General features: G+C 36.3%; 1 protein-coding gene across 1 annotated transcript in view; it reads right to left on the reverse strand.

Moving 5' to 3' along the window:
• Positions 1-4,039: 4,039 nt before the first annotated feature.
• PLEKHH2 (pleckstrin homology, MyTH4 and FERM domain containing H2) overlaps positions 4,040-14,935 on the reverse strand; it is a 57,145-nt gene continuing 46,249 nt past the window's right edge. The window contains exons 23-30 of the mRNA XM_074897105.1: positions 13,790-13,945; positions 12,286-12,383; positions 11,758-11,899; positions 10,873-11,018; positions 9,152-9,281; positions 8,123-8,209; positions 6,263-6,400; positions 4,040-5,176 (exon numbers count right to left, since the gene is read on the reverse strand). Of these exons, the coding sequence (XP_074753206.1) occupies positions 4,994-5,176; positions 6,263-6,400; positions 8,123-8,209; positions 9,152-9,281; positions 10,873-11,018; positions 11,758-11,899; positions 12,286-12,383; positions 13,790-13,945 (1,080 nt within the window). The 3' untranslated portion in view covers positions 4,040-4,993. The remainder of the gene's footprint in view (positions 5,177-6,262; positions 6,401-8,122; positions 8,210-9,151; positions 9,282-10,872; positions 11,019-11,757; positions 11,900-12,285; positions 12,384-13,789; positions 13,946-14,935) is intronic.

Below are 14,935 nucleotides of genomic sequence, written 5' to 3' on the forward strand. Positions count from 1 at the left end.
TGGCGGAGGCGCTGGCTCCTTGGGGGACCTCGACGGTAGCCCTTGTGGAGAGACAAAATACTTTGACTGTGGAGAGAGCCGGGGATGAATAAACGAGTCAGAGAAGTGTGGCAGCAGGTCGAGGGAGGGGATTCTCCCCCTCTACTCCGCTCTCATGAGATCCCAACCTGCAGTGCTGTGTCCAGCTCTGGAGCCCCCAACATAAGAAGGACATGGACCTGTTGGAGCAAGTCCAAAGGAGGCCTTTAAGATGATCAGAGGACTGGAGCACCTTCGCACCTTCCTTATGAGGACAGGCTGAAAGAATTGGAGTTGTTTCGCCTGGAGAAGAAAAGGCTCTGGGACGACCTTATCGCAGCCTTTCAGTACTTAAAGGGGGCTACAGGAAAGGTGGGGAGGGATTCTATCAGGGAGTGTAGTGATAGGACGAGAGGTTAACAGTTTTAAACTAGAAGAGGGTAGATTTAGATTAGATGTAAGGAAGAAATTCTTTCCTGTGAGGGTGGTGAGACACTGGAGCAGGTTGCCCAGAACAGCTGTGGCTGCCCCCTCCCTGGCAGTGTTCAAGGCCAGGATGGACGGGGCTTTGAGCAACCGGGTCTAGTGGGAGGTGTCCCTGACCATGGCGGGGGAGGTGGAACTAGATTATATTTAAGGTCCCTTCCAACCCAAACCATTCTAGGATTTTATGATTCTGTGAAAATCCAGAAAGAAACTTAACTGTTTAGTGTTGTACTGTGGCAGGTCATGCTGATGCCTTTCTAAGTGCATTTCTTTCATCAATTTAATGTCATCAGAACGTTTCTGATGCCTTGGTATATGAAGCCAGTGCTTATCTATAACCAGCAGTTATGAGGTGGTAAAAGCCCTGGACAAAGCAGGTTTTGCTCTGCCAAAGATAGCAAAACTAGGGTAGGAATTGCTCCTGGCACTATGATCTAGGCATACATTACTGCAACAGCAAGAGTGTAAGACTAAAAAGCAAAGTTTTTACAGTGATTTACTCACTGGCAGAGAGGTGGCCAATCTGGAAGATGCTGCAGTACAAATCTGAGCTGGGAAGCGCAGCATAAGGGTGTACAGTTAGTAAATGGTACTGAAGTCCAATCTGGAAATGAAATTGGAGTTTTCAGTATTTTAAGTTTCACCTTACTCAGTTTCATTTCCTTTGACCTAAGAAACTGTAAAAAGATACTTTCTTCCTAATTCATTATTACTTTATTACTAATCACCTTAGTTAATTTTAACTCACACTAATGGATTGCACTAAACTGTAAGGACTATTAAAGCTCTCCCTAAAGCTTTAAGTGGTGCATTCCTTTTTGTAAGAATTTTTTCCTTCAGGAAAAAATAAAAAAATAGAACCTGGAAAAACTGTGTTAGTCTGACAAGAAACTCCAACACCAAACACCTACCAGCCTTCTTTTATCAGCAAATACATGCCTCTCTTAAATTTAAATATAAACCAAATTTAAATCTAAAATAACAGAAAACAATACTTTTGTGGATTGTATTAAAAACTCGAAAGTTTTATCATGTGCCTGCTGTACTAGAGGAGTAAATAGGTCTTGCTTGTTTTAGAAATGAGCAGTTTGCTTACTAATACTGCTGTACAAAAACTGACAAGGCACAGTGAAGTTCAAGTAATATATTAATTTGTATTGCATTCCAAGTATTTTCAAATCAGTGTGATTGTTTATACAGTTACCAGTGATCTTTCAGTCATTATCAAGCTCAGATTCATTGACCATTTATACTGATTGATCATACTGCCCACTAGCCCATAGCAAGCACAAATGATGTTCTGAAGCTGATGATAGAAGGTGAAGGCTCCTTGCATGTGCCCACACCCTAATCTCATCCTGAGACTATTTTTACAACTGAGGTTCTGCAAGCCTTTATCATGGGAAGCTCTTCAGCATCAGTCCAAGGTTGCTGCTCATTTGACAGCTCCCATCGTATCATCACTGCTGAACATTAGGTGGGAAAGGTCTAGTTCCTACCTGGGCTTTAGTCATGGATTAGGTGGTTTGGTAGGAATTGTTTTGGTGGTTGATTCAAGGTTAAAACAAATGTGGATCACTCATGAGGCCTGGGCTGGGTGGGGAAGGCAGAACAGATTATCTGCCTGGATTCTGAAATTTTCAGCTTTGCTGTCTTATGTTGTGTGGTATTCTCTCAGTACATCTGGAGCGAGATTAACATGGAGCAAGTCTCCCTGAGACTTGCATAGCTGTGTTTGCAAGTGTGCTTACGTGTGTAAGAGACTTTACTTGCTGACTCTGTTAACTTGAAGGCAAGTGTCTGCTTGAGGAGGTTACTATCACTACCGAAACCTCACTCTTGCTAAATCAAAATCCTGGAAGAAACTTAATTGTTTAATGTAGCGTCACAGTAACTGATTATGAGGTCACTGATTTCATAAAAATTAACACAGCATTTCTTGTAATGTGACTGTATGGTAATGGTGACCTATAATAGCAGATATTGGTAGTAAGTCTGGAAAGTGCTGCAAAAAAAAAGGGAAACTAACGCATAGATCATTTCTGGCACTATGATGTAGGGATATACTGCAGCAGCAAGAGCTTAACACTAAAAAGAAAAGCAGTGTCTAGAGTTGTCTACCCAGAGGCGAGCAGGAAGGTCATACTCCACAGATTCTATACTGCTTTATAAGCAGCTGTTTGTAAGGCTGTGTTAATAAAAACTGTTTAATAGAACGTGATCTGCCACATTCATTTAAAACTGGACAAATAGGAAGTAATTACTAGTTGGAGTTTTCTAGGTTGACAGTTATGTAATTTCATTATGATGTGGAGATTTTTGTATTTGTAAATTAAAAATTCTAATAATCATATTTGAGAAGCTTTTGACTATGACCCAGGTATAACTGATGCAGTAGCATCTATTTGAATTTGCAAGCTCCCTGCCCCCCTCAAAACTCTGAAAGTTAACTATTCTGATGATTGCAGAGGGATGTTAATTCCTAACAGTTTCACCACGGTATCTGCAGCACTTCACATGGGGTGCTGCACAAAAAGATGCTGCAGTTGCTGCCAAGGTCTCTCGTAGCTTCCAATATGGTTTCCTTGACCAGGAGATCTGCTGCCCACTAGGAGGTAAACCTCCTGCTGCGGGCCCTGTCTTGTTGAAAGAGAAGGATCTAGTGCCACAGCCACCACCAAAGGGTGAAAGTTGCCAGGAAGCTCTTTTGCATTGCAAATGTAAAAGCATCTACATAATGCCTGCTATTTGCTTGTAATTTTCAAGAGACAGCATTGGCCCATAGTGCCATTCGTAAAATGGTCCTCGAGTCCTGCAGACTGAAATAGCTGTGGCAGGGCTTTGAGAGCTTTCAGAAGAAATGAATTTATCAAGTCAGCTTGGCAGTTTGTCTTTCCACTTTTTATGTGCATGTGCATTTTACAACTTGTATCTCCCTTCCAATCTATTTTAGTTCTTTGGGAGGATGCTCTCTACCTTTCATAGAGGGCAAACTGCTGAAAATTCTTTTTATTTCAATATGACTATGTGTATAACTGAAATGTTTAAATGTCATAAACCAAAGGAGATTTTCAACCTTCAAATACTAAAATTCATCATTGTGAAATTACTTCAGTTTTAAGTAATTAAAGAAACCAACCCGATGAGGTCTAGCAGTAAAAGGGGTTAATGATCCGTGATCATTAGCATGAGCCGAAGTGGAAACTGTGAAATGTATATAAATCAGTGATTTATGTTTGAATACTCTCTCTATGGTTGGACCTAAATTATCTATTAGAGTATGCTGCTGATCCATTTCAGAGCCTGCAGAGGTGGTTTCTTCACACGAAAATGAAAATGTGAGAATTGAAAGAAAAAATGGATGTAATTTCTCTGTATTTGACCCTACATAGCACTGAGGCTTGCAGCTGAAAAAGGCAACTGGAAGGTGCTCCTAGGTCCAATAGTGCAGATGCAGCATTAAGTCTTCAGTGTGCAATAACATTATAATAGTATTGTAACACGAAATGTATAGATACAAAAGAAAAACAAGAAGTACAACTTTTACAAAATATTATTCTGAATCAAGTCCTATACAGTATACACATTATACATGGATTTTATAGCACATATGTCTCCAAGTTTACTCACAACAGTTTAATCAATGACCTTCTGTGTTATTCTTGTGTTTTGAATTGTGAGTCATTCTTGCATCTGCATTATATTATTATTCTGGATTAAAGAAGAAATTAGTTACAGGATCTTGTTTAACAAAACTGTACTAAATACAGTGCCTGTCCAATTTAGATTTTTCCAAAAGACTGGGGCAGAGAGGGAGTATTTAGAAGTTTACCAGACCAAGGCTGAGGATTTGCCAAGTAAAATAGCTGTATAACAAAGGCTAGAGTGTATCATGAGAATACTCTTTAAATTTATAATAGCTACATGATGTGCTTATAGTTTGGTTTTTTTTTTTAAAGGAGAAACAATTATAGAAACTAAGCAATTTGTTCTTTTTAGTCCCATGGTGCTTGTATTGCACATGAGGATGGGTGCTAAAAGTGGAAAATATTTTGTATTTGACTGTTCTTTTTTTAAACAAAAATTCCATTTCAAAATTAAGGTTATGCAACCTGTATAATTTTGAAAAATAGATGTGAAGAGTTGAAGACAGTTTGGTCCCTGAGTAAATATCTGGAAAAACTAATAAAATCTATACAATTGTTCCCAAGGCCACCTTTCCCCATTGCTCTCCACAAGACACCTTTATTTCTCAACTACAGGCACAAGCCACCACCAGTAGAGCATAATCCTTAAATTGGCTCATCATCATTCCAGTTCAGGCCAGGCCTTTAATGAAAGGGCTCCTCCTGCTCTATACCACTGAAATGAATGTAAACCTTTCTTTTGTTTATGGACCTGCTTAGGCTCTATGTTTTGTATATCATAACATTTCCAGTCGGTGTAGAAACCCTGTAACAAAGATGCACTGTCATGATACAGAATCCTTTCATAATAACGTAGGACATTTAGTTGGTCTGTTGTTTGCAAGAAGTGGCTGACTCCCCATTTCCTTGAGTTTCTGTCCACTTTGAGGTGTCAGTAATGCTGGAGCAGAGAGGTGATGAGCAGCTCCTTTCAGCTGATGAAAGTTGTTAATATAGCTGGCAATCAGTAGAGTGATCTCAAGAATCTATAACAGGAACATAAAAAACTCTTTGAAAAATACAGTGATGTGTTTTGACTGCTGAAAAAATAGCTAACTTTTTAGTAAGTGACAATCACCATCAACTGGAAAAGTACTTGTACTTTATCAAACAACTTAATGGTGGGGAGAGAGGAGATGCCTAATAGAGCTTTTTTTATTTCTCCTTGCAAATAGTGTAATGTTATTCCCATTAGTATGCTAGATACTTTGTCTTCCACAGTCTTAAGTGATTCAAACAGATGGCTTCTCTCACTTTGAAAGAGATTTTGAATTCCAAACGATGACGCTCTGAAAAAAACCTTCAGTTTTGCTAGAAAATATCTAGTGCTCAGAGAAATAAAGACACAGGATAGATAAAAGGAGTAAAGACTTCTGGGAGATTTTTACTATATTTTCTCTCTGCAATCCACACAACCTTGCCTATAAGGGTGCAATCTGAGGGATGTTTGATCAGATGTATTTTGCTGTGCTTATTTGTATGAAGAATTGTGTTTTGACTCAAATTTATATGTGGAATTTTGTATTTTGTTTCATAGATTGTTCTGACTAACAGCAAAAGGCTTTGAAATCTTTGCTTTTTAAAAAGCAGTCAATTTTACCAGTGAAGGAGAGGATCTGGATTTAATAAGCATGAACAGTTTCCTTACCAAAGGTAAAAATATCTAGGATCCTTAAGAAGTGACTGATCTTTCAGATCCTGTGTTCTACAATTCCACAGTAGAACACAAATATATCTTCTTAAAAATTATCTCTGGTGCTGATCAAGCAAACTCACTAGTTTTTAGGTAGTGCATATAATTCCTGTCCTTAATAGCTTTTTTTGTCCTTCTGTGAAAAATTTAGAATCTTATAGACAGAAACATGAAAAGAAAAGGAACACATCAGTATTGTCACCGTTAGCTCTTATATTACTAATTGTTTTGCTCTCTAAAACCATCTGGCAAAAGTTAATAATCTGAGAATGCTTGGAATAAAGAAGGTGTTTCATCTTTCACATCTGTTAAGTATTACCCACTAGAAAAAGTAGAATAGTTGCAGATGGTGGGAAACTGTTTCAGGTAATATACCAACCTTTGGTTTTGTCATGGCAAAAAGGTGTTTTTCCGTTGATTTTTCCTTTGTCTGAGCATTGTTAACAACCAACATAAAATCATCTTGATAGCCTCCGAAAGTCATCAGACTCTTATATGTATATGTAACTGTTAATCGCTTAAAAAAGAAAATCCCAAAAAACAAACCACAAATTTATAAGCAGGACAATGCAGGAAAAACAGATAATGACAATCATGTCTTTAAAAAAAATAATGACACATTTATTTTTCAAAATGTTGTTGTTAGCCTCTTACGAATCTTGAAATTATTTGTAAATTTTGGGATAGCTTCCTTCAGACCTTCACTATGAGGAATTTCCATTGCAGATGATAACTCTTGTAAGTTTGACCTCTGTTTCTATTCCAAATTAATTAGATCAAAGATATTATAAGCACGTTTCAACTCAAGTGTGTAATTCAATTTACACAAGTCTTGACTGACTCTGAGAGAAGTTAATCTTAGGAATTCCACTTGAAATCAAAGCAGTGTCTAAATAAATTAAATGGCAGAGTGTGAGACATCCAAAGGAATTTAACTCCAGGACTTCTTTTTGCGTGGTGATGTAGTTTGCATGCACACAACTGAAATTAAATTCTGTTCTCTTTTATTCACATCCCTGATGAAACATAAATGCTCTTCAAGACTCCTCTGCTCTGCATGCCTCGGCTCTTGTTGTTCAGTGCTCAACACCACACTAGTGGCCTTTGAGTCTATGATTAGCATTTAATTTATCATTATGACATTAATTTGCCACAGATGTTCACATTTAAGATTCATTGTAAGACAGTATTTGTACAATAACTGACTTAATGTCCTTTGGCTACTAAACCTCTTTTTGCCCTTATTTCAAAATAGTGTTTTCTCTACCTCTTGCAACATCATTTCTGATACCCCTGACCCTTCCTACAGAAAATCAGAATATTCCCTGGAAACCGAGCATTTCCTGAATGGCAAGTAAGGCCTGCCAATATTGTAAACTGGAAGTGCTCTGCAGAAATGCCATAGCTAGCTCTATGAGTATAGTGTTTGTAGAGCCTTCTGCAGTCTGATGCAAGCTCATTTTGCTTGTTCTCCGAACAGCAAAACAGACATGCTGATTGCTCTCCTCATGTTCTTTGTTTTAGTATTTCTTTATGCAAAGAAACCTAATGAAAAGGCCCGTATCAGTACAATTATAAAGTTGAGATTTTAATTTTCTGATATTCAACATCAGCGCTTGCTAATAGCACCATGCCATTCTGTTTCTTTGCAGGCTATAAATTAAAGCAGGGGTATTCTCAGGCACTGCTTTTTTACACTGATTACCATGAGTCGTTTTCTGTGAAAACTTTTATCGCAAATCAAAGAAAAATCAGAGCCCAAAATGACATAATTAAATAACACTGGGTTATATTACCTACTATTAAACAAAAATAATACAATGAAAATAACAATCTTTTAAAGTAACTGCTCTTTGCAGAGTGTATGTATTATGAATAATAATGGAAAATGAAGTCTCCAGGAAAAGAAAATTAATGTTATTGTAAGAACTGTAACTATGAATCTCCTGACATCTGAATTAAAACATTAACATTTCATTAAAAGATACAAAAACTATATCTGATAAACAAAAATAAATTCTGTGCAAAGAATTCATTACTTATTTCTATTATTAGTGCTACTGTAATGATGATAACATTAAAGTGTTTTGAAATGAATGAATTTTTGCTTTAAGAGAAAGACTAGATAACTTAGCATGGAAGGCTAATGCCATCTTTTATGCAGTATGGTGGTGAATCTCTTTATATACTCAGAATTAAAATCTACTTTGACCAAAATTAAAAATGAAATTTCACTTACCATAGAGCTGTAATCTAGGATGCTTATGCCATCTTCATGTACAGCAAACCATATGAAGGACTTCTCAACTGAGGATGCTGCTAGAGGCTACAAAGACAAATGTTCTTTAATTACTACTTCAAAATGAGGCAATATGTAGGTAATCATTAAAACTCAGCTATTATAGAGCTCTCTCCATCCACAGTTCTTACTGAGCTATATACAGTGGGAGGGCACTGATCTAAAGGAGTTAAAGTACCTTCCAAAAGCTGTGTAGGTGGCCAGTGGCAGAACTATGAAACAATACTCTTGAAGCCTCCTCCTGTGCTTAGTCCAATAAAATGTATAATCTCCTTAATAAAATTTTAAAAAATGCAGATGTCTAAGTTTGTTGACTAGCATATATGTCTACATATGCAAAGAACAGAGTGCTGGTAAGAAATTCTATATATAGAAAAATTAGGATTTTATATATATATGAAGTTTATATATTTTATATATATATATATATATATATAAAAATTATGTATTAGGATTACCTAATAAACATAAGGGGTGAGGTGGCAGTTCTGTTTAACTCAGCTGTTATTTGAATCAAGAGAATTAAGGTACTAGTGGTTTAAGAGAAATTGAGAGAGGCCAGCACAGAAGGGAGTGCTCTAAATACTTTTAACAACGTTTAGTGTTTCTGCAAGGTTCAGCTTCCATAGCCAGTTAAGGATGCCTTTTCAATATTGTACTAGTTATCAGGTAAAAAATGTCTGAAACAAAAAGTCTGTCTCAAACTATGATGTAAGAAAATAGGAAGATACAGCCTAGATAAATAATGTAAAACAGGCAATAAGTGCATTGGGAAATTGTTATTATTATGGTATACTTAGTACTATGGCTGTTACATCTCACCAGTATATGGCTTAAACAAGTTAGTAATTTGACAAGAGATTCAATCAGCACATATATTACACACTCATTTTCAACAAAAAGGTATGAGTATGTGCAAATTATATATATATATATTAAAAATACTCCTCCACTCAAAAAGTTTCTTACTTTTGCTGCAAACAATTTAGCACCAAAGAAAGACCATTTTCTGGCTACGGTGAGATAAATGCGCACACAGTCTGCAGCACTGTGCCCCCGGAGAGCCATCCATCTTGTAGACAACCGCTGACAAAGCTGTCTGTTGAAATGAAATATGTAATTTAGTTATTGAAAGGAATTTAAATGCTTACCCATAGCTAATTTAATGAGCAAAAAAGAATCCATCTGTTAAAATGATAATTTAAGTTAATATAACAACTATCACTTATACAGTATTAAATAAATCCAAAATGTCATTTAATATTTTTATGCACATGAAAATTATGAACTATCTTCTAATTTCTGCAACATTATGATTAAATATTGATGTAGCAGTTGCAGCATAAAGGGAAAAAGTCTAGGACAGCTTTTAACATGTCTCTACAGATAATCAATCTACCTTTATCAGTACTCAACAGCAATGCCAGTTGTCATTCTGAAAATCCATCCAGCTTAGCACATATCTTTACCCATGGCTAGTAGTAGATGTGAAAGATATGGCTTACACTACTCTTTTTTTAGTGTATCTGGGCGCTGCTACCAAAAAGGGTGCTTCTGATGCATGATGAGTTCACACTGGCTCTTTTCTTTTGTGGCCCCATGGTGAGCTGGTTCAATAAAATGATCCTATGGAAAACTAATCCTCCAGAAAACCCCACCCCAGAATACCTTTCTAGCACACTGACCTGCAGGAATGACTCACCCAGCAGCCACAAGATTATTAGATGCAGCCCAAGAAAAGGGAGGGGGAATGTGGAGTAAAGGGAGATCTTTCACTTCCAGCTTACACGTACTGGAAGTTTATGAAGTCAAACTGCACCCTTAGCAAAAGAATACGAGCACCGGGGCAGGTATAGAGTGATTCTTTCCTGTGTCAGATAGGCTTCCAGCTCTGGCAACTGGTAGTTTAGGGACTACTTGAACAGTTCAACAGATGTTTGATTTATTCTCTCTGAGTTACTCTAACCTAGTATCTCTTATACTTTGTTCTTTGAAATTAATTGTGTAACTTTCTATTTGTTGTGTGTATACTTTTGAATGTCCCTACTATCTTCTGTGTATGTATTACTTTGTGCATATGATAATAGCTTTAAGCTTTCTCAGCCCTGTAGTGAAGGAGGAGGAAGACATTTCTATGAAGCTTACTGGACTTCAAAACTGCTGTATCATTGACTTTGAACAATTTATTACACTGGTCTGCTGTTCTTCGTGTTAGTAGGTGTTGAGTGAAATCACTTGCCGGTTATTAATTTTAAATTAAGTGATACCTTACTAGCAAGTCCACTAAGTTAACATATTGTGAAGTTGACTGCCTGCCAGAAATTGCACATTTGAATAACAAACACTCAGATCATATCCTTATGTCCTTTACCTTCAGTAGTTCTTTAGTCTGTGCACAGACTTATTTTAGATTTGCTGAGTAAGAAAAATAAGAATTTCAAAATCACCAGGTTTTGTAACACTATGTAGTAACTTGTACAGCTTTTTCTGGAGTATGTGCTTCATGATGATTCTCTGTTTAGATTAGAAATATACAGAGGAAATGGGTTCTTCAATTTAGTAAGAAAATTAGTTTCTAACACAGATTTAGGCAAGTAGATGTAACAGTAAGTTGTGCTTAGTGACAATTATAAACTTCTTCATTTCATTCCTAGATTTTTAGAGAATAAGAATCACAAAATACATCTCACCTTAATTGTTCCTCTGAACAACCATGCCTGTATCTCTTAGGGTAGAATCTCTCCAAAACTTGTTTTAATGTTTGATTGGACTTGGACTGGGAAGTGACTTGCCCTGCTGGAGTTGAGAAAGGCCGTTCAAAATCTCCAATCTCTACCTAAGGGAAAGACCACAAAGAAGAAAATTTTTTGTTACTCCAGAGTAATTTTCTAGCTGGGTATTATGAGCTCTCTTTTTCTCTGACTTACCAAGTATAAAATGAAAACCAGTTTGCCCATTAATGTATAGTTTTCACTGTCATGAGTCATGCAAGTAATTTTATTTTTCTTACTTCATATCTACCATGGAAAAAAGTTAAGTATGAATTGTACAAATATAATACTAGCTCCGCCCTGAAACTGCTAGATCTCCAGCTGACATAAACCAGTTTAGATTTACTGAGTAACACCATCAAATAACTTTTTCAATAACCTTCCATTGAGCCTTTAATTTTTAAAAAATAAAACAGATCTTATTAAGACTGTGTCTAGTAAAGGAATCTTAGGCTTTCATTAAACAGCTGTTACTTTGGTGTATTAACTTGCTGAAATTATGTAAGGAATAGTGAACGAAGAAATGGTACATGATTACATGATATTTAATCAAAGAGGGCCTGACTGTGTAAGAGGTGAAGAACATTTTATCCATACTGGTGCCAAGGGCAGCATATGCTGTAAAGCATTTCCACTGAAGCACAGAATTAGCCTTACACAAAGGCTCCAGCCCAGTCTGTTTCCTGCACTATCACATGTAAAAGGTGGAGGTCACGTGAGTGTCAAGCAACCCTGGACCAGTTTCTTTATTCAAGTTTTTCATCTGTAAAACTGTTGTGTGAGTCATTAGTGCACAAGGATTACCTGAGCTAAAAGAGCTGTCAGTTCCATCGCTAGTTCTTTGTTTACAGGGAAAAGTCCATTGACTATTTGATCATTTGTCTGATATACTAGCAGCAGCTTCTCTCTGTCTGTCTCCCCATGGACTTGAACTGAAAAATAAAGCCTACAGAAAAGACAGAAAGTTATTAAATAAAGAAGATAGGGAAATGCATTAGCCCTGAGGATTAGCAGTATCGGCTCTGACTGCAACATGTTTATGTCAGAGTCAAAACACATTAGCAGAGCAACACTTGTACTTGAACCAGTGGGCAAATATTGAATTTCAGTCTTCTGAGTTCAGTGTTGACTTTTTTTTTTTTTTTTTTGGCAGCCCTGCTCACTTCTTAAGAACTAAAAAATTATTTTTTTTAAAAAAATTCTCCAGTTACACTCATTTACTATGTTTGTTGCAAGCTTTGAGTCAGCCAGTATTTTTCAGATGAAGAAACTCTGCAGAAATTAAAAACAAATCTTGGGACAAGGCAGAGATGTTATACTTGCTAAACAAACCTATTTTTGTAAGTAAGGCGGACAGTCCTTGTGCCTTCACATTTCCCAGGGTGTTGTTCTTTGGAGGCTTGCTCCCATTTTGAAATAATGTCACAGATCTGGAAGGAAAGCAACATAAAACTGACATTGCCATGTATTCTTCTTTGAAAACACCTTTGAATAGAAATTAAACTTATTTTACCATCTTTTACCTATTATATATCAGAAACATACACAGCTTGAATTTTTAAACTTACTGAAAGATCACTTTACTTGCATTTCTTAGTTGAAGCATTTAATAATTAACATTTTTGTTGTTTGTTTACCCTGAAAGACACACACTACCTCTGGAAACAAGCCATAATATGCTTATACAGAAAGGCCAAGTCCTTGATTTAGCAGCAGCCAATGAATGTGTAATTGTAGAATGAGTTGTTACAGAATTAATCAAATGCCTTTGATCTCTGCCTTCTCTTTCTGCTGAATGCTGGAGTTTTTCAGGCCCTTTCTAGCAACGGCTATAAAGTTTGTATGAGGTTTGTTATAAAGAGCAACAAAAGTAGTTCACAACAAGCGGTGTAGGTGGGCAGATGGGGAAGAGGCCGAATGGAGGTCCTGGGAGCCCTGCTGGGTTTCATCTCACTGTTGCTTCATAAAAGAGCCTTCCCAGAAACAGTAATGTGAACAGCTTCTGAAGTTACATTTACCAAGAAAATAAATACATTTTTTTATACATTTTGCTTTCCATATGTAGTTATTCTGGTAGGGGGAGGGAGTGATCATAATGATCCCGCTTGTTTGTCCCTAAGGCCTGGCTGTACTGCACCTTGTAACTCAAAGTGCAGCTGTGAACATTTGCCCAAGGCTGCAAAAGGCTACTTGGTAGAAGCACAAAAACCCCATTATCTATTAGTTACTAAAGGCTTGAAAAATATCTAATATTTTACTAAAGCACAGATTATATTGCATTTTGCTACTCTTTACTGCAAAGAATTTAGCAATAGAGGGAACTAAAATTCAAAATTCAGAATAATGATAACCCAAACATTGGAATTTCCTGAAATGAACCCTACTTACTCTGTATTTAGATAAGGAGCCCTTTCTTTTTTTTTTTTATCCCTCACAATCTCCACCCCAGTATCAATGACTTTTTGGACCTCAAATGGTCATCTATACCAGAAATGTTAACTGAAATCTCTAAATGCATGTTGGACTCCAATTGCTTTTGAGTTTTAAAGAACTGTGATTAGTAACAGCTTGCCTTTTCTTTTTTAACCCAGTTGTTACTTCTCTGAATAATACCAGTCTCCTAGGCAAAGCTTTTAAATATAGTTCACTGAATGAAATTCAGCTATTGAAAAAGTGATGCTTTTAAAAAATCTTTCCTTTTACATTATGAAGAAAAAAATCTAAGGACAGTTTTCAGCCTGAAAAATGTTTTGCTTTACATTGTCTGAAGAGAGCTCTGTAAAATGAAGATATTTTGTTGGTTTATATGCAGAGCTCATTAAAGGCTTTTGTTTACCTTGATGTTTCCTTGAAGACAGTGCTCTATATCCTTGCCAGAGGGATCATCAGAAAACAGTGCAAATCCTGACTGAGCTGGTTTCCTCATCCCTGTATCCTGGTTCAGGGTGTTCAGAAATTCCTCCACTGTGGTAGAAGCATCAAAACCAACAACCTAAAAAAAGCAGCCAAAATGTATTTTGCTATCAAACTTACAGCCCCCTGCCCCACTTTAAATCTAAGATTCTGAAAGATAATACCTCTAGAATAATAGTGGGAATAGAAGACCCATTCCATCCTCTATGAATAACTTAAAGTCATTGGAAATTAAAAATTTCCATAAAGGGTCTGGAAAAGATTAAAGATTTCCACATGGGAAGTCAAAAAATTATTAACCTCCCAGCAGATTGTACCTTACTGCATTTTGTTTATGAAATCAAAGTCACTGTCAAAATGCTTTCAAATATAGTACTTTTATTTTCTTTGTTTATACTGGTTTCTTTGCATTTGCTACACCTGAATTTCTGCTACAGAATTTATGTAACAGAAAGCAGTCTAGGATCTGAGCTTTTTATGACAAATACCACTTGAAAAATGAAGAAAATTAATTTCCTACACTTCTTCCTATGAAATTAAATCAATTAATAATTCTTCATCATGTGCAACTTCAAAGGGATATTAGATGGCAGATCTACACTGGCAGATCTGCAATACATTACAAATGTTGCTTTGTCAGTGCTACATAGATCAGTAGCATATAGAGCCTTCTAAATTTTATTTTCCCAAATCTGAATTTTTGTCTGTTGTTATTAGTATTAAAGCATTTTAGCAAGAGATGGCAAATGGCTTTTATACAGATACTAGTTACTGATGTTCAATTAAATCTGTTTTGAGGGTGTTTTCCTGTGTTTGACATGTTGAAGATATTTTACTCTTCTGTTAAAGAAATGTTTTGAAAATGGATTTCCATTTTGGGTTTCTCAGTGTTTGGCATTAAAAAAACTTAATTTGCTGAATCTAGCTTCAGAGACGAATACAAGAATTTTCAATACCACTATAATTGCATATTTGCTGATCCCACTGAAGTAATTTATGTATTTAATTACAATGTTCACAGCCTTTGGAAGTAAACATTTTTCAGCACTAAATAACTAATTGAGTAGTT

The sequence above is a fragment of the Athene noctua genome, chromosome 1 (assembly GCF_965140245.1).
Source record: "Athene noctua chromosome 1, bAthNoc1.hap1.1, whole genome shotgun sequence".
Classification (NCBI taxonomy): domain Eukaryota; kingdom Metazoa; phylum Chordata; class Aves; order Strigiformes; family Strigidae; genus Athene; species Athene noctua.